Genomic DNA, 19335 nt, shown 5'->3' with positions numbered 1-19335 from the left:
GGAAAGGGGGCCACGTGGAAGCAGAGAGAGTGACTCTGGGCTGAGGTTTTTTTTTCCCCCTACTCCTAAGAAAGCACGTGATGTGGCGGGGAAACCAACCGCAAATGCCCACCCCCCGTCCCCCTGCGCCTCAAGGCAAAGGGGGATGGGGAAGGTGAAGAAACAGGGAACAAAAGTTGAGCCTGGGAAGAAGGGAGGGGTGGGGGGAAGGTGTTTTGATTTTAAGATCTGGTTGTATCTCCCATTGTTCTACCCTGATGTTGGTAACAAATTAAAATTGTTTTGTTTGTTTTTTTAATTCCTTATGATGAGTCTGTCTTGTGCCTGTGACCTGTTTAAGTGGTGAGAAGCCCTTCCAGTCCTTATTTTTACTAGCCCTTTTTAGGGGCATCATGGTGCTTAGTTATGCACTGGGCCTAAACCACGACATACACAATTCCCAGTAAACTTGTCACTCCAGTTACAAATACTTAACGTTCTGCACCTCAGACCACTGTGAAACTCAGAAAAAAGCTGACCAAAAATGAAAGACAGTATTACTGTAAAGTTTATTCAAGTAATTTCATTACTGAAGAAATTAATTCTTTTATGTATCAAATGAAACCATCATGCTAGTAATTTTGCGTGATCATGTAAATACTGTACAAATAAATCTGAGCCAGTTAAGCTTACACAGACAACACAGATCTAACAGAAATTGTAGCTCACCTACAGCAAGGATTTACCACATTTCTTACCTGTGGCTGGATTGATACTGGCAGCGATATGGAAGTGACAAAGTGCATTTGCATGAGGAGGGATGTTCCTGTGAACTTCATGGGGGTTTTGCTGATGTGGAACATATCCAGTATGAGCTACAACAGCACCTGATGCCCTCCTTCCTCGTCGAAAGTGCCTCAGGTTTAACTGTATGAAAAATAAGGTGTCATTTTAATTCTTTGCAAAAAGAAAAAGCAGATTTCATCTGTAAGTGGGCTTCTAGATACTAGTGAATGAATTTTTTCTGTTTAAGAGCTACCTTAAAGCATCAGTGGAGTTTCTTGCAAAAATTACATTATTCACATTGTGTCTGCCATTGAGAAATAACAGCGCATTCAGACTCATTTATGAAGGCACACACAGTACCTTGACAGAGCAACTGCTTCATATTTCAGTGTGAAGACAACCTTCACACAGTTTTTATACTTTAACAGAAACTACTACTGTGTTATATAAATGTATACTAAGCTTATTCAAGATTCTGAGCAATGAAAGCAGCAAATCTGAATGATCTCATTTCAGAGACTGAAAAACTGGACCAGTACTTTGGATCTGATTACATCAGTACTTTCAGTCCTATAATGGCCCAATGAGTTTTAGCATCTTCATCCCTTTATGCAAATATGTTTCCAAGGGAAAAACTATGCCAGTATTAAAAAAACCTCACTCCACATACTGCACAGTTCAAGTTCATTGTGCTGTAGATATCTATATAGGCACCGACATGTATAAGAAGGTACATTATTTGTGTTAAGGTTGGTATTATGCTCTTGGCATTCCTTTTCACTTGCTAATCTTTGCATCTTACCACAACCCACTCATGTAAAATAGTCTTCTCTCAATTTTTACACAATTGTTACTTCTGATCTCTAATGCTGCCTCTTATTTTCAACAGGAATACAGGACTATATCCAACTTCCTTTCCCCTCCTCGTTTCGAACATTTCTTCTCTGCTGTGTTGTGCCTTTCAGCTCATCATGTTTTTAATCTATGCCACATGTGCTAAGAAAACATCATGAGAATGCTAAATATAAAACTCCATTAAGATGAAAGCACAAAACCCACTCTCTACACAGCTTTGTTTTGTAGGAGACCACTAATTCTTCACTTTCCCTTGCTTCCCACTGGTTAGAAAACACTATCCAGTAAGGATCATTTGCCTCAGAGATACAGTGTACGAGCAATCTGTTCTACTTGAGGACGACAGCTGAAAGACAACAAATGCTATCTTTCTTCCCTTCATATTATAACTTTTTCCAGTCACAGAAGCCAGAGAACATCCCACAACTTCAGAGGTAACAAGCGAGCCTCTACCATCCACTTTAAGATGGCATCATTAGCGGGTTTCACATAACCTTTATACTATACATGCTCCATACAGTCCCTAGCCCTTCGAACTAGGTACTGCAAAGCACTTTGCTTCAGTTACCAGAGCAAAATAGGCAATAGTGACATAAGAACAGTGTGTCTTCTAATGTGACAGCTTAGTAGGATGGCTGTTAGCTTAGCCTTACTAAGGAAGATTTCAAGTAAACCCACTCATAACATTTTATGCATACTACAGTATAAAGTATTTCAGTTTATGATATATGTTTGAGTTACTAATTACAGTCCTGTATAAAATTATGTGTGTGTACATGTGCTTGTTCTCAGTTCAATTTCACCTACCTCTAAAGCATTTTGCATTTTTTCCTTACTGGAAGTATTTCTCTTGAAATTATTTGTGAAGTTCACTGCTTCACTCCAATTGTTGTATCCTCCACCATACAACAGACTGTCATTGGGTAACAAAGTCTCTGCCCAGAGACGACAAACATTATCCTTACAGCAAGTCAGGAGTACATTGCAGACAGCACCACTAATGAAAGAAAATTTAAGGTGTGAAGAAGCTGCTTACTATCACACAGCATCAAAATAAAGCAACAGTACCAAATGGTCTTCCATTACCTTTTTTCACAATTGCACCAAGTAAGTTAAATATACTAAGGAAAGAAAAAAACACAACTCATTCTTAGGAAAACAAATGATATATGAAAGGCTTTCTTATCTGTTCAAATATCTGAATATAACTTAAATCCAGCTTCCTTGCACAACTGTGCAATATCAAATAATGGATTTCAATTTACAGAATTGGTCATAGCTGGAATACTAACAAGACCTTCACATAAAAAGCTCATCATATTCTGGATACCTGCTCTCAATTCCCCCAATCTTACCGCTATGCAATTCGTGTTACATATATATCTAAGAAGTCCAATTGATCTAAACTAGGCACAAAAAAAAAAACCAGCTGTGCAGATCATCAGGTTTCTAGTTCATGTAAGTTCACAATTTAGTCTTAGCTAAGACTCAAAAAGTGTATGGATCACATGACTGTACTGTCCAGCCACAAACTTCCTTAGGCATCACGGACTATGTGGGTTTTCAAAACTCATTTAAGGACCACTTGAATGGCTTTTTGAAGAGTCTTCTACTTAAAGGCTGGTATAGAAAACAGCTTAAACTTGCTCAAACACACAAAGGTAAGTAGAATTCAAATGGATACTATTTGGAGTAATACAGCAAAAAGATGGTTGCAAGGCACAAAACTGCTAATGCTACTTCAGTTTGAGATTACAATTACAGGTGAAAACTGGGGACAGGTCATTTAGGAATCAACAGAACAACAACAAAAAAGCAACAAACCGAAAATATCAATTTCAAATACTAATTTTAATTTGGTTTCCAGATACTAACTCTGAGAGAGGCCTAGTCTTGTACAGCTAGAGAAGTAAGTTAAAAGACACAGAAATATTTGGATGTTTGAGAAAAACAACAAAGTGACAGGACTTTTGAACTGCTCTGATTCCATTAGGACAGAAGGAGAGGAACTAGCTGGGATCAAATACATGAGTGGTCATTTAAGACAGTGCAATCAAAAAGATGCAAAGAGACGTAATTCTGCAAGAGCTGATTTTATATTTAGTTCAATCTTTAATCCAGTCTGTGGGACTCCCTTTCTATCTTTCCAGTTTCTTCGCAGGTAAGAGGATGCTTACCATCCTCTCAAGAACTTCAGTGTTAAGGACTGAACTATGTAAACACACACCAACAATATAAAAGTTGTGCAAACTAAATTCTCAACTGGAGTAGACAGTACCATTTGTGTGACTGTTGACTGTACAGCTGGGAAGACTGTACAGTTTGGGTTTTTTTCAGAAATTTACAAACCTCAGGTTATTAGAACTACCTACCGTGGCATGAATTTACTGGTCTTCCTCCATGAAAATGCATTTACTGATCGAGGATGAGCCAAATAAACAAATGAAAAATCAACTTCTTTTGCTTGTTTTTCTGGACTTGCACCAGGTGGTGTAACAGCTGATCGCCAATTGTCTGTATTGTACCATACTTTCACAAGACAATCATCCTGGGGAAAGAATAAAGACAGTAAATAAGACTACCTTGCACAAGAATGTGATGCACTTCAAGTCATTCTGGGTACATCTCCTAGGTTTTCATTTTTCTTTTAAGTAAAACACTTTTCTGATGATAGACAGTTCACTAAATACAACTTCAAAATCTGATCTTAAAAGAAACTATAGTAGCAGAGCTTCTTTTTAATCTCTTGCCATTACTAACTTGGATTTAAGTTTGCTCCTTCTTGCAGTCCCAGCTGTACAGGCTTGAGCTGGTATTCAAATGCTGATACAACTAACTGTACTTCGACAGAAAAACCCCAAAATATACACACACAAATTGAAGTGTTGAGAATATAAACAAAGGTCAAAGATGACATCTCAAAAATCAAGCTCAGTACGGCTCAGTCTGCTTTTCTTAGATAAAATCATACACAGATTGAAAAAATGATGTTGCTAGCACCCTTATCTTTACACCTTTAAGGACCAGATAAATTAACCTGCATCTAGATTCACAAGCTGGTGATCAAATATTAAATATGAACGACACTGAAATATTTTATTAACCTGGGTATGCTTAACATGACCCTAATTCGGGGGAGGGGCAGGTTGTTTTGCTGATCAGAATCTTCTCTCACAAACATATTAACTCCTACCTATCAAAAAAATATATAGTGAAATATAAATAGATATATTGCCAACAATGATAAAACAATTTTTTTAAAAATAAAACCTCTACTCAAACAATTTTATAAGTAATAGTTACCTTAAATGTAACTGAAATAACTCTTCTTTCAGCCAGTAAATGGCTAAAGACATCACAGAACACATAGCAAGCAATATGACACCCCAATTACACAAAATAGGAATGAAGTGTTAGAACTTACTGCTTTATTATTATACCAAGTATAGTTTATCATCAAGAAAGTCTAGTTTCCAACACATGAAAGCAAATACTAATCAACTAGAATACAGCTTATCTAGAAAGAGAAACCTAGATTACTTCGCAGATTTGTTACACCTTTGTCACTTCACACCTTAAAAGCAAGAAGAATGACTTGAAATGGCAAGCTTTAGAGATAAACTTAAAGACCTAGAACTAGGAAAATGTGTGTTACTCATCTGTCCCAGATGCGCACAACTGAATCATGAAAATATGCAGGACAACTACTTTTTAAAAGCCAGACTTACTAGCAGACTGAACCATTCCTGAATCTTTGTGCTTCAAGCATGTATTAAGTAAGGGGCATTATGACCCAAACAGCAACAGCAAAGTTTCACGTACTACTTCTAAATCAAACACTCTAACCAATCTATGTGTACATACTGATTTTTCATTCATGGTTACAAGACAGACTAGACCAAACTGCACAACTGTCTTTAATTCTTAAGTCTAAAACTCATTTTGTCAAGTTAATACTGCTCTGAATTCTGTGACAATTTAAAACAGATTTTCACTAATCTCAGCAACTGCATTGTTCCAGTTAACATTATACATTAGCATTCTGTTTCCTTTTTAAGAATTCTGCAGTTTCTACTAGGTTCCTTAGTTGGTAGCACAAACTTGATACCTACCTGCATCTGTTAATCTGTGTCAAAATGCTTACACTGTTAGGTTTTCTACTTCAAAATAGTAATCTGAACAGATTATTTATTTTCACAATCTACTTTGATAATCCCCTAAAGTTTCACAAGATGGGTCTGGACATTCTTAGCAGAACTTTCTGACAAATGTCAATGTGAGCCTCCACTCAAATAACGATAACAGCATTATTCGCAGAAAACAACTACTCATTTCACATCCCTTAACAAGTAATAGAAATTCCTGTACGGATTTGTCATGCTTTTTCACTGAATACTCTACATTACTTTGATTTTTTTTTTTCTTTGACTTGCTAAGATACTGCTCTCGTACAAAACCTGAACAACAACTTCCGTAGTATAAAAAATGTTTGCTAGTGTTTCAGAAAGTGAAAAGATACAATGGTGACATTTAGCTTTAACTTTTTTTCTTTTTGCTTAATTTTCCAAGGTGTTTTATTGCTTGTCTTGATAAACAACTAAATGCTGAGCACACAGAACTTATCTGTAAGATTGGCCACAAACACATATTAACTATGTGTGAATACACTGTAGAGTGGAACATGAATTTTTTTCTATGCACACAAATAGGCATACAGACACCTTTACACAAAAAAATATTAAAGAGTTATGTTTGATTAATAGTGTCATAATAGTGAAAAGCTGAATATATTTCCTCACTAGAAGAATATTCAGCAATGAGATCATCCACAGATTTCTCCCCATTCCCCAAAACTCTTCTCGTTCTGATGTCTTGTAATTTTGTAAAGATTAAAAATGGGTATTTTTAAAAAGTAAGCAGTAAGTATTTTTTAGGTTCTCCCTGTCAAACTATATTTCTCCGAAATTCTTATATAGCAAAATGTAAAGATGTACAGAGGGATTACTGGAAAAAGTATTAAAAAAGAAATTGTAAAAAAATGCATTAAAAAGTGGGTTTTTTTTTAAAGTGTGATTTTGTTTTGTTTGTTTGCTTTAATAGTATATTTTAATTAGTACAAAACAATCAGAAAAAATGCTTACCTTTCCAGCAGTAGCAAAAAACTCTCCATCTGGTGAGAATTTCATTAAACAAACCTGAGAAACAGTTCTATGAAATAAAGACAAATAAAAACAGAACGCAAGTTTTAAGACTTCTTCAGAGCTCTAAACAGTCTTTTTTCCCCTTGAACTCATGACAATTATTTAATTATTTCATGCAGATGTTCATTTTATTGCGTGAAACAACGTAAGCTTTAACAGAGTCCAGAAAGACTAGGAGGTAAACTTGTGCACAACACTCGTTTGTGGTCACACGAGAAAAAGATAATGCCAAAAAGCTGTAGCTGAGGGTGCTACAATATCCAATATTCCAAAAAGAAAAAAAAATTCTCCTATTCCATAAGAGAAAAACAGCTGCTAATAGACTGAACTGTTTGCAGGTACACTCTACTGCCACTTCACAATCATCTGTATTTCTAATTGATTTCTGCTGTCCCATATCATCTCCCAGTTTATCTGAAAGACACCTCCATTTCCCATACTTCCTACAGCTGTAATTCAAGAAAAGAAAAATGTATAAAAAGAACATAAACTACCCCAAAACCAATTACAGTTTAATTTCTAGGAAGAACGAAATGTCGTGTATTCAAGGGAAATACGACTCAAGTTTATCACATACCAATATTTATCAAATAACAGTATACAAAATAATTTCAGATGACATTAAATATTTCAATTAAAAGGTACAAACGGGTGAGGAACAAGGAACTACTTGTCTCTAAGCAAGTTTCTTACTTGCATTGCCAGATACACCTCCATCCTCCAAGTTCGACATCTGTTCCTTCAACAGGATTTTCCAAAGGAACATTGGACCAAAGCTGAAGATAACTGGAACCAGTCAAAAGGCGAGTGCCTAAACCAAATATTTGTAACAATGTAACTACAAAACAAGTAGTAAAATACAGACTTCTATAAAGAGTGAGAAAAAAAGCAGTTTTGCAAAGCTGACAATAACTGCCAGTTATTACCTTAACACCTTTTCTATAGCAAAGTTACAATAATAGCAGTGTGCCTTTTACACATTTCCCGCCATGGATACAGACTGCATCAGTCTTGTGAGAAGATACTCTCATGTATTACAAGACTATTTGAGTTTAAATTGTGAAACTAAATCAACTTTTCAAGGTAGTTACTCTCTAAAAGAAACACCTAGAGCTACTGCAGATGTCCCTCTCACAATACATACTTAATATTTAAGTCATGGTTTTAAACATTAGATACTGCTGAGATTAGAGTAACTGAGTAAGAACATACAGATGCACCTAATACTTTGGTTCTCCTGTGACAAGCGACAAAAGGTAGATTTCATTCCACACTGGTGTTCTCTATCATACTAGGACAAAACCTTGTCTAGTAACATTGCCCCTGCTTACTGCAGGGGGGTTGGACTAGATGATCTTTAAAGGTCCCTTCCAACCCAGTATGAATGGATTCTATAAAACAAAAAGATCTTTTTTTTGCACCTAAAGAATGATGAAATTTAAATAAAAAATTACTTGTAGTATCAAATAGATATCTGCTCCTTTTATTTTATTATTACCTGTGGGATCCCACGTTAGATTATGTGCTATGGCTTGTAGTAAAATCTGAGCATTCTTCTGCCACTGATAATGTAACGTCTGAAATTTTAAGCATTCACAAACATTAGCATGAAAGAGCTTTCTTCCCTTCCTCTTTTAAAATACAAACAATATATCTTCACTGCATTCTACAAATTTTATGAAGGAAGTGTTCAAATAAGTTACTGTTTAACTACTAAAAATGGATTCATTCTGATTTTTAAACAAAATAGCTTTTCATTAGTCTCTGTAAATAGAAGTTTCTAACTACTCAGTTCAAAAATATAACTTGAAAAAAAAATCAGTACATAAAATCATCATCAGAATCTAAGATTTTTTTAAAGGGAATTCTGATTTTATTTTTGGAAAAAAGGAAAGACACTTAAAAAATGAAATGGAGAGATCAAACCCCTGAAGGAGACAGGCACTCTTTGAACAACTGCTGTCAAAGCTCTCATATCATCAAACTGACTTTAATTAGACTCTAGTGCTTCTAAATACAAGTAATACTCTTCATGTAAGAAGCATAGTTAAAACCTGCTCTAAATCACATTATTAGCCAGAAATTAAGATTCTGTCCACTAACCACTGCCACTGAAATTAAGCCATGCTATCAAGAGAATAAATATTGTTCTTATTCACCACTGTAACACTGGAGTATAAGCAGTCAGATATTTTTAAAATGACTTTTTGAAACTATTACAGATTTGACCAAGAGCATGCAGTTTCATAAAGCAAAGTTAAAATAAGAACTGTAAAAGACATCAGGATACAAAGGCTACACAGGATGGTCCAAAAAGGAATTCCTACTGTAACAGTTGTACTCTTTGGAGAATGAGCGTGTGCACATACTTTTGGGTTCTGGAATATTTCAGTTCTCAATTGTAGGGTAAGGTAAATCAGTAATATGAACCATTACAGCAAAACCTGTTTTTTTCAAAACCATTTGAAATAACATCTCTGCCCTCCTCCTACCATTTTCACTTCCCATCTTATGTCTCATTTTATTCTAGTATTAAAAGAAAGCATCAAACAAATCTTGAACTTTAAATCAAAGCAGAAAAATTAGTCAGGCTTTGTCACTAAGTAAATGAATTAAGGAGCGATGATTTACTTACATTATGATGACTGCTGTTCTGTTTCAAGAGGCTAACTGGCTCAAAGATACAAATCACCTTTCCGTAAGAAGCTGCAATCTAAAGCAATTTACATTTATATGTACATAAACACACACAGAAGAAACAAGCTATATGAGAAAAAAGAATAGAACGTAAAAATTGTTGATTCTACTTTTAACCCTGCCTGTAGATAAATTTGAAGGTCACATTCATATTCCCTTCTGATAACAAGAAAACAATATCTAGCAAAAATCATGAAGCAAGTGTCGACTATAATAAAAATACAATTCTTTATTTACATATTAGTTCTGATAAATTACCAAGAGTACAGGTGAACATGAGTTGTTTTTTTTAAAAATCAGATCTATTATCAATATTCTTTTCACACTAAATTGGGAAAACACTTAATGGAGTCTCCTAAGTTCACATTTTCAGAAATGGAACCAACATCAGTTCAGGGCACTTTTCTGGACTTGCTTGGCATAAGAACAAGCTACTTTATAAAAAGTTAATTCAGAAGACTCAAGCTATACAAGCTAAACAACTAAGGCAGAGAACTGCAAAACAAAACTACTAATAAATGCTACCATAAAATACTTAAAAACAAAAAAGTTGCAGTACAGTCACCTTTAATTGGTATTTTAAAGTCTTATTCCATCAGTGGTATCAACCACACCAAACTCGCATTAAAACACTAAGAGTACTTTTTAATCAAGATACCTATATAAAAGCAAGTTTAAAAGACTTGCTAAGAAGTGCCAAAACAAATCAAATTTATATTAAAGACCTCAGGCAGAAAGCCTGAAAAAGCCATCAAACAGCAATGTTGCCTAAAACTACCCTGAAATAAAGATTTACAAAAATTAAGGTTTTCATAGGTCATGCATAGTGGACATCCTGCATTTTGAAGTGATGTTTGATGTTAAAAGAACTTTAACTACAGTTTTGATATGCTGCAATAGTGAATTTCCTATTTCTGTGAAATTCTGTCTCAGAAAGTATCCAGTTTTCCTTTAACAACATTAAAGAAAGTCAGAGCCACTTTATAAAATACATTCTGATTTCAGTATCAGTCACAACAGTTTTAAGAAGGAAAAAAAGCACTAAACTGTCATACCTAAGTTATTTACTGATCCATTAACTACAGATATACATGAACTGTACAAATGTACAGCTGTACAAATCCACACATTCTAAAATCCATAGGTCCATAGTTTCAAGAGAAACCTTCTGTACTAAAAGAACATATAGTTAAATAAATTTCTATCACACTAACAACCTAAACAGCCTGACCCAAAAATGCCAAGAACCATTTTGTCACAGTTGCAAAATGCCTGGAGAAACTCTTTCCTTACATCTCAGATGAATACTTGCCCTCCCTCTACCTACCTCACTTACTCTTTTATTCTTGTTACTCCATTCCACAACCCAGCAGCAAGAGATTTATATAAACTCATATTGATTAGATTTTTCCATTTTTTCCAAGTGTGAACAGTTCTGCCACATTTGTTGTTCAGTGGGTTTCTTAAGACAAATTAACACTAGCACACCAAAATGCTAAACAAATAAGTGTCCAAGTAACTGCTACCCCCTGAAAGTTTCCACAGGCTTCCGCAATGATAACAGCCACTCAGACTTGTCCTCACTGAGCAGCATGCCACCAAAAAGAATAATGTAAATTTCTAAGTTCAAGAATTTCCCAAACTACCACAATAATCACCAGATAGCAACCAAATGTCTTTCGTAGTCCCAAGTCCTGTTATTAGAAATAAGATATGCAGAGAAGGCTTAATGAGCTGTAAGACAGAGGTTACAGTCATTCCTAATTATAGACAGTGGTAGTGAGTGCACCCTCAGCAAATGTGCAGATGACACCAAGCTCAGTGGTGCAGCTGATTCTCTAGAGAGAAGGGATGCCATCCAGAAGGAACTTGCACGCTTGAGTAGGCCCGTGTCAACCTCATGAAGTTCAAGGACAAGTGCAAGGTCCTGCACTTGGGTCAAGGCAATCCCCAGTATCAGTATAGACTAGGGAAATAAATGGATTTTAAAAAGCCCTGATGAGAAAGGCTTGGGGGGTGCTGGTGGATGAAAAGCTGGACAACAGCCAACAATGTGTGCTTGCAGCCCAGAAAGCCAATCACATCCTGGGCTGCATCAAAAGAACCACAGCTCACGGGGCAGGGGAGATGGTTCTCCTGCTCTGATGAGACACCACTTGGAGTCCTGTGTCCAGTGGTGGAGTCCCCAGTACAGCACAGACATGGACCTGTTGGACATCACAGGCTGGACTTTATGATCTCAGAGGTCAATAATTCTGTGATTCTGTGATTCTGTGTGGGTTCAGAGAGGGCTACAAAAATGGTCAGAGGGCTGGAACACCCTGCCTATGAAGAAAGGCTGAGAGAGTTGAGATCGTTCATCCTGGAGAAGAAAAGGCTCTGGGGATACCTTCTTGTAGCCTTTTAATACTTAAAGGGGATTTACAAGAAAGATGGAATAAGACTTTTTACCAGGGCCTGCAGTGATATGACAAGGGGTAATGATTTTAAACTAAAAGAAAGTATATTTACATCAGAGACAAGGAAGAAATTTTTTACGATGAGGATAGTGAGACACTGCTCATGACAGGGCGTGGGGTTGGACTAGATCATCTTTAAAGGTCCCTTCCAACCCAAACCATTCTACAACACTATCATTCTTGCACTGGTATATAAGAATAAAGCATCAGCCCCTGGAGCAACAACTTTGTCCACCCTTACCACTTTGTTCAAAGTAGGAATGTAACTGGCAGCAATCAGGTTCTCATTTTCTGAAGTTTTAGTATAATTCAAATAGTTTCTTGATATATTTACATTTTTCTCCACCAGGTCTCCATATTGTATAGAAGCCCACAACATTCTTTTCATTCATCAAAAGGTCTGTAACCCATACTAAGTTACATTATCACTCACTACCAAACAGCAGAAAATACGACAATCACAGTTTCTTTGAAAAGAACCCACAGACTGCCTACTGAAAACAAACTAAAAAAATACCTCACCATTGTATAGTTCATTAACCCTGGATTCAAAACTGAGTCTTCATACTCAAAATAATTAGTAGTTTTAAGTATGGAAAAGTATTGTTTTACAATGTGTTATTGCATCAAACTTACTGGTTTTAGTCACTAATTTTCTACAGGTAACCTATTACCATGTAAACTAAATGAAATTTTAATTAGTACCTACATTTTTCTTTGACATCAGTAAAATTCATTGTTCCATAAAGAAAACACTCTGTATAGACTGTAGCACTGCAATCACCTACCACGGTGCAAAACACTATGATTAAACATTTGAAATGATCTGAAGCTAGCTACCTGTTAGGTATTTGCACAAGCCAAACCACGAATACAAAGTTTTGTCAGTTTAGCATCAAAAGTTTTGGCCTTAATTCTTATGTTCTCTGCAGGAAGTGGAATGAGGCTTGTAGCTTATTTTGTGTGGGAGAAGATCAAGTACTGTACCAAATTACAAATAAATTCTTGATTACCAAGTTGCCTACAACCAGAAGCAAGAGACTGGATTCAGTGGCTTATGGTTAAATTGTTCTGCTTGTCAAACTGGTCCTTGCAAATCCAGAAGAGAGCTTTTAAAAAAAGTTTATATACATACACAATTACACATTCAGGAAATTTTTAAACATATACATACATATTTTCTTAGTATTATTAAAAATTCTCATCCATTTCTACTCCTCTTCTCATTCTTGAAGTCAGCGAATAAAGTTTATCTCCAAAACTAGACTAGGAACAGAAAAGATGGTGCCATGTTCATCCCACTCTTTAAAGCCAAGGGAAGGGAGGGTCATAGATGAACTTCTATACTACTGGTACTTCAAAGTAGCTTCACAAGGCATTAGCTTCCCAATAAACTAGAACTGGATTCATGGGGGCAAGAATGGAGAAAAAATTCAACTAACAACTAGAAAATAACTTAGAAACCAATTGTCCTCCAAAGGGAGAATGGTGGAGAACATTCAAAGAGAATTAATGGCCAGCTATTATGGAGAAAACTCTTGATAGCAGCTCTCCGTAAAGTAAACAATTAAAAAGGTAAGTAATTAATAAACTACAAATTATAACTAGATGCTTTCTAGAAAGGTTCAAAATTGCAACCTAAATGAGCTACATTATTTGCATTCTGCTTCTTCCTATAAATTTTAAACAACAAAGAATGATCTGGAGATAAAATGAAGAGAAATCTGTGTGACAATACTGATGAAGAAGCTGTAAGAAGAAACTGCAACAGTGAACTGGAAAAGCATTGATCCTTCCGGTTGATAAGTACATTCCTAGCCATTCACTGCTTAGTATTTCAGCACCTTGCAAATACATTTAATTGCAAACAGCAAACAATATCAACTTGCAGAATTAAAATGACCACATAGGTCTACATAAGAAATGAACAAATTCTAAAGCTTAGTAAGCTTGATAGTTCAATATATTCATATTTGTTAATTTACAATTCAAGGACAGTTGGTCATTTGAATGCATACCGAACTGCTATTGTGCGGTCATCAAAATGACCTTGCAAATTTGCGAAAAATGCATACATGTACCCAGTTCCTATCAAACTGGTGAGTAGCTTAATGATACTGTGACATCTCAATGGATAGTTACCTGGTTCTTTCTCTTTTACTGTGACAGAACAATTAAGGTAACAATTAAGAAAGGCCTCTGTAAAAAAGACCTGAAACCTAACATTGTCTACAATACAACACTTCTGATCCAGTTTATCTACATAAGAAAAAGAAAAGCTGAGAATTCAAGAAAGCAAAACCCTGTCCAAGTGCAATTTTAAGTTTTCATTAATTCCTTGAAAGGGATGTCATTTTTCTAGATGATTTGAAAATTATTTTTGTGGAAGCACTCATCTGCTGTCAGCCACTAACATGTCAAAGCATGCCTATGACACACAGTAGTGTGAAGCCATAATGAGTAATACCTTTGCTTCCACCTTACTCACCTTTTAGTCAAATTCTTGCTATCTCCTCTATGCAGCCTTGAGTGTATCAGTATATTCCTGTGCAGCCCCACATTATCTCCTATTCCACAATCTCCTATCTATGGTTACTATTTCACATTTACTATGCTGCATCCCACAAATAAGGATACAAAGCAATTGGCCATTTGACTATTCATTCTTGTGTACTTGCCTTAGCTTGCAAGTATCCACACCCTTGAGAGGGTGTCTAACATGACATTGCTAAAACATTATTAAAAACACTGCTCTACGTACCTTCCCCTGTTGCATTGAACAGTCCACACATCCCACTTGAATGTTTCCATGTTTTGCTCCAGGGATTATCTGTAATCTTTCAAAGTCAGTCCCTAATACCACAATATCACATCCTGATGCATATGCCTAGAGAAAAAATAAAAATAAAAAAGAAACAAGAATTAAGTAAAAACCTTCAGCTACTTACAGAATATTGGTGAATTATGAAACAGTATAGTCCATGTATCCTATCCATGTAAAACCCTATAAACAGAAGGTTTATACAAACTATACAAAGGTATTTGCAGAGATCAAAGAGATGTCTACAATTTAAACCCAAGCAACAGAAGTAGCAAATTCATCTTCCTCCATGCTTAGAGGTGCATTATACCACTTGCATAACAAAATAACAGTAGTTCAGGATAGAAGAAGCAAAAAAGATGGGAGTTATGAAAATATCTAAGAGAAAAGAAAAATCATGAATAACAAAGTTCACGCAAAGTAGGAAAAAGTAATGTATTTCCTAAAATGGAGACAGAGGCATTCAAAAACAAATTTTTGAAAAGGGGAAATAGAACTGAGGAGCTAAAATGGTACAAAGAATCAAGTAAGGAACTTAGTAAAGGAAAAACTCAAAAGGGTAATAGAATGAAGCTTATAGAAAAGCAAAACTGTGCTTTCAGACTTGTTGAGTCTTCTGTTACTTGCACTCCATTGATTAACAATCCTTTCCCCACTTCAGCTTCAAGAAGAGGTTCAAGCGGCATAATTCCTTCAGTCAAGAGTGTTGCATTTATTACAAATTGACATATTAAACTGCAGGCTGCAAAGCTGTCTCATCTAAAACTCATTCCAAAAGATGAGACTGAGTATTATTTTTTGTTCAGATGTTGAAGTGATCATTTTGATATCACAAGGACAGGAACTTTGGACTTGTTCCTCATGGAATATTTTTTTCCTTTAGTTAAAAACCAACTCATCTGGTGAGTCACTGATTAAGTATGTACTCCACCAGGCAAAGATTATTTAGAAGTATCATATAAATTTTCCCAAAGCCATCTTTTGAATTTAGTGTTCTGTATGGAGGCATTTTTAAGGGAAGTAAAGTGTTTCACTTCAAAAAGATAACATGCCTTTATTAAAAATGTCTTTAAAAAAGACTGTATGAAGCCCACATGCTCTTCTGTATGCCACTTTAGGCCTCATCAGCACTTTACAGGCTGACTAGTTTTCTCCCATCTGGTTCTCTGTTTCTAGCTTCACAGGCAAGACTGAGATCACGAATTGTCACAACACTACAGTATTTCCATCATAGTGAGGAAGAACTAGCATATATAGTAATACATACCATCATTAGCAATCCTGAAGTTCATAAACTAATCATTTTAATGGGATCAAGAACATGACCAGCTTTAACATACAAAAAAAGTCCCACGTATACCTGGCATTTTGCACTGGAAGAACTCTATCAAATACTACACAGTGGAGTTTTTAGGAACTGGTATATTCATCAACACTTCAGGAATACGGACCTAGTCTGAGTTCTGATACTACTCTATCTCCTGCTAACCTGAGGCTCAAAGAGGTACACAAACAGTCTAGACTTGCCGTTTCCTGAAAACGTCCCCTTTATGAATATACGCTCTTGTCCAAGAGATACTGTTCCTCCTCCCTTTTGCTATGTTTAAACATTGCTATTATTTTATGTTTAATACTCATTTCTTGCCCGACTTCATATGCTGTGTGTTTACAAAAAAAGTTTGTCAAATCAGGGACGAACTTTTTGAAGAAAAGTTGAGGAGTATCTTCTCATCCTAGCAGTTCTTAGATCTAACAATTAATTTCAAGTACACTCGTGAGAATCCAGACCAGGGTGGAGGTGGCAGCACTACCTTTTTAAAATCTTATTCTTAGAAAAAAAAATACAGTAATTTCATCCTTACTTTCTAGTAATTCTCCACATTACCTGAAAAAAATTGACATTGTGAGAAAAAAATAAACACTTCTGACATCACTCTATTCGGATGAATTAGATCATACTTGGTCACATTGACTTCCCAATCCTCAATGAGCTGCAGAACCACTGACTAGCTCTTAAGCTTGTAGAGCTATCTGTCGCCAAAGAAGCAGAAAGGAGGAAAAAAAAACAAACACAAAAAAACCCCAACATTTTCAAGGAACTTCCAAATATACAGCCGAGCAGAAGGATGATGACTTAGAGGTTATTTTTGATGTTTAGTCAGTGTTTGTCTGCAGGAGAACCATGATTTCAAAGACAAAAGGTAAGGGATGCAGAGGAAAAGGCAGCTATGTATTTCAGAGAAAGTAAGTGTCTGAATAGAAAGCAACTAAGCTGTCTGGTAAATGAAACTGCAACAGGCTCCCTTTCCTACTCTTACCTACCATCCCAATCCCACTAAATCTCACGCTGACCAGATACTCTGGGAGGGAAGCCTGAGTGTTCACCTCCTCCTAAGGTGTCCTTCCTTTGGTTCTTCATTGTCCCCACTGCAGTTCGTCCATTAGACTGTCTCTGTGCAGAGAAGTCACATCCTCATACACATGCACTGGAACCCATATTCCCGTTCTGAATTAGGTCTGTAAGCAGAAGAATCCCATAAAGACATCTCTCGAAAATAAAAGCACTAAACTAACTGGTGGACTAATTTTACACATGCTTTTTTCACCTCAGAAAACTGTATGAAGAAAAACCAAACAAAAAACCCCTTTCACCTTAAAAACGTCCCAGAATATGTACAAGAAAGTTTTCTTTGCACAAGGGGACATGCCAATGATGTTGACATTATCATGTTCTTGGACTGTTTATGAAACAATGTTTTGTTCTGTTACACAAACAAGAGAGAACTAGTTCAAGCTGCATCAACACAGATTTCACTAGCTGTTGACACAGCACAACCAGACTGAAATCAGTAAGTGAAAGATGTTTCAGGCCTGTGAAAAAAAGAAGTGATTTTGCATGCAGTACTGTTTGTACACGATTTCCTACACATTCTTTTAACCAGATGTCAGCTCTTATTTCTGAATTTGTGTTTTAGAGAAGCTGAAGAGATAGTTCGACAATACCAGTGCTTTAAAAGCATGTCAGTTTTAACAGAAAATAGTCTAGACAATTATATGAACTATTCTAGGGTTTTTTGCTAAAGTGAAAGCCTGATATATACCATTCTTAAAAACAGAGAATGGTACTGGCAAAGCAGACTGTACTCTCAACAGAATAAAAGGAGTAAGGGTCTTAAACTCTTACATAGCACAGCACCTCTAAAGCAATTATTTCCCTCACACTCAATCCTCTTTATATTATTTCTTCTCTGCAGTGACATACAAAGCTTTTGCTACAGTGACTGCAACAGCTACATAAGGAGTCACACATTATCTTGCATAACTTGCACAAACTTTATTCAACCTTGTATCTCTCACATGAAGGGCACAAGTACACTCATCATAAACTGCCAGCTGTCATCCACAGGTGAATGCAGTAGCATGCACGTGCACTCGTATGCATTTATAAAGTTACACGCACACACACACACGTAACGTGCTAATATGGGATGAACACAGACTACAAAGATAATGCAGAACTCTGTGCTGGGCTCGAGGTGATACAGAACCACCTAAGCAAAGCAAACCAAAGAACTGCATTTTACAGTTCACAGTAACTTCTTTGGAAAAGTTCTCTCCCTGTTACACTGGAAGATTACCAGCACAACAACCCATTTGATCTTTTGCTTCTTTTGTTTTGTAACAGATTCAGTTACTGTATCAGAGGTAATTTTTAACTCACATCAAGGCCATTTTTATCCCTGATGGGTCTCAAGGGTTTTTATATCCCTTGCAAGTGAAATGAAGCGAGTCCCGAAGGCCAGGATGCCAAGGCTTACAATCAAATTGATCAATTAAAAAGATTTTACTGAAATTCTGTAATAGTTGAATATTACTACTATCACATCTGAAAGTTTACAATAGGTATTTTTACGACCTTTACAACCATTATACCTTATGGAAGATTCATTTCCCAGTTTAAGGAAAAAAAAAACAACGAACAAAAAAACAATCACCGCACCTTATTCCAAGGAAAAGCATTTAAAAAAAAGTAGAAAACCTCATCTTTATTAATTACACCAGGTACCTGTTTCTTCTGCTGGACTGGACATGTACACAGAATACATTATCAGTCTGCAAGGACTAAATACTCATATGCAACACAAACAGGCAGAGGTGGGAAAGGATTATTTCCCTATGTCTCCCTTCTGTTATTTTTTCTCCTCTCCTCATTGGTTGTTCTTCCAAGAAAATCTTACAACAAAGGTAATTATTATGAAAAGAAAAATTAAAGGTAAATAAGGCTATTAAGCGGATGATACTGCAATAACACCCGTATTATTCTCCTTTGCATAGCATGGTCAAAATCAAAACACACAGAGAACATGAACCACATGAATTGCTCTATTAAAAAAAAAATCTCACCCATGCAGATACAAGTTTGCACTAGTCTTCTTAGCATGGTATCTCCCCATCTCCATTACTGTATCAAAACTTACACTGGTTTAAGTATTATAATTATTAAATATCATATTTTTAAAAAAAGTTTCCTTCATTA

The 19335-nt window shown here is 35.9% G+C and overlaps 1 protein-coding gene across 1 annotated transcript; it reads right to left on the bottom strand.

Annotated features, from left to right (window-relative positions):
- Positions 1–737: 737 nt before the first annotated feature.
- Positions 738–15484, bottom strand: LOC104546313 (dmX-like protein 1; the record flags this gene model as incomplete). Its single annotated transcript, XM_010191679.1, has 9 exons — positions 15422–15484; positions 14739–14864; positions 9457–9534; positions 8320–8398; positions 7515–7632; positions 6762–6828; positions 3993–4168; positions 2428–2617; positions 738–906 (listed from the first exon to the last, which is right to left on the bottom strand). Coding segments are annotated over exons 1-9 (1066 nt in total), but the record flags the coding sequence as incomplete, so codon positions are not given.
- Positions 15485–19335: the final 3851 nt, after the last annotated feature.

Source organism: Mesitornis unicolor, unplaced genomic scaffold (assembly GCF_000695765.1).
Source record: "Mesitornis unicolor isolate BGI_N332 unplaced genomic scaffold, ASM69576v1 scaffold38720, whole genome shotgun sequence".
Taxonomy (NCBI): Eukaryota; Metazoa; Chordata; class Aves; order Mesitornithiformes; family Mesitornithidae; genus Mesitornis; species Mesitornis unicolor.
Note: the sequence above shows the minus strand (reverse complement) of the source record. Positions and strands in the feature narration are given on the sequence as shown.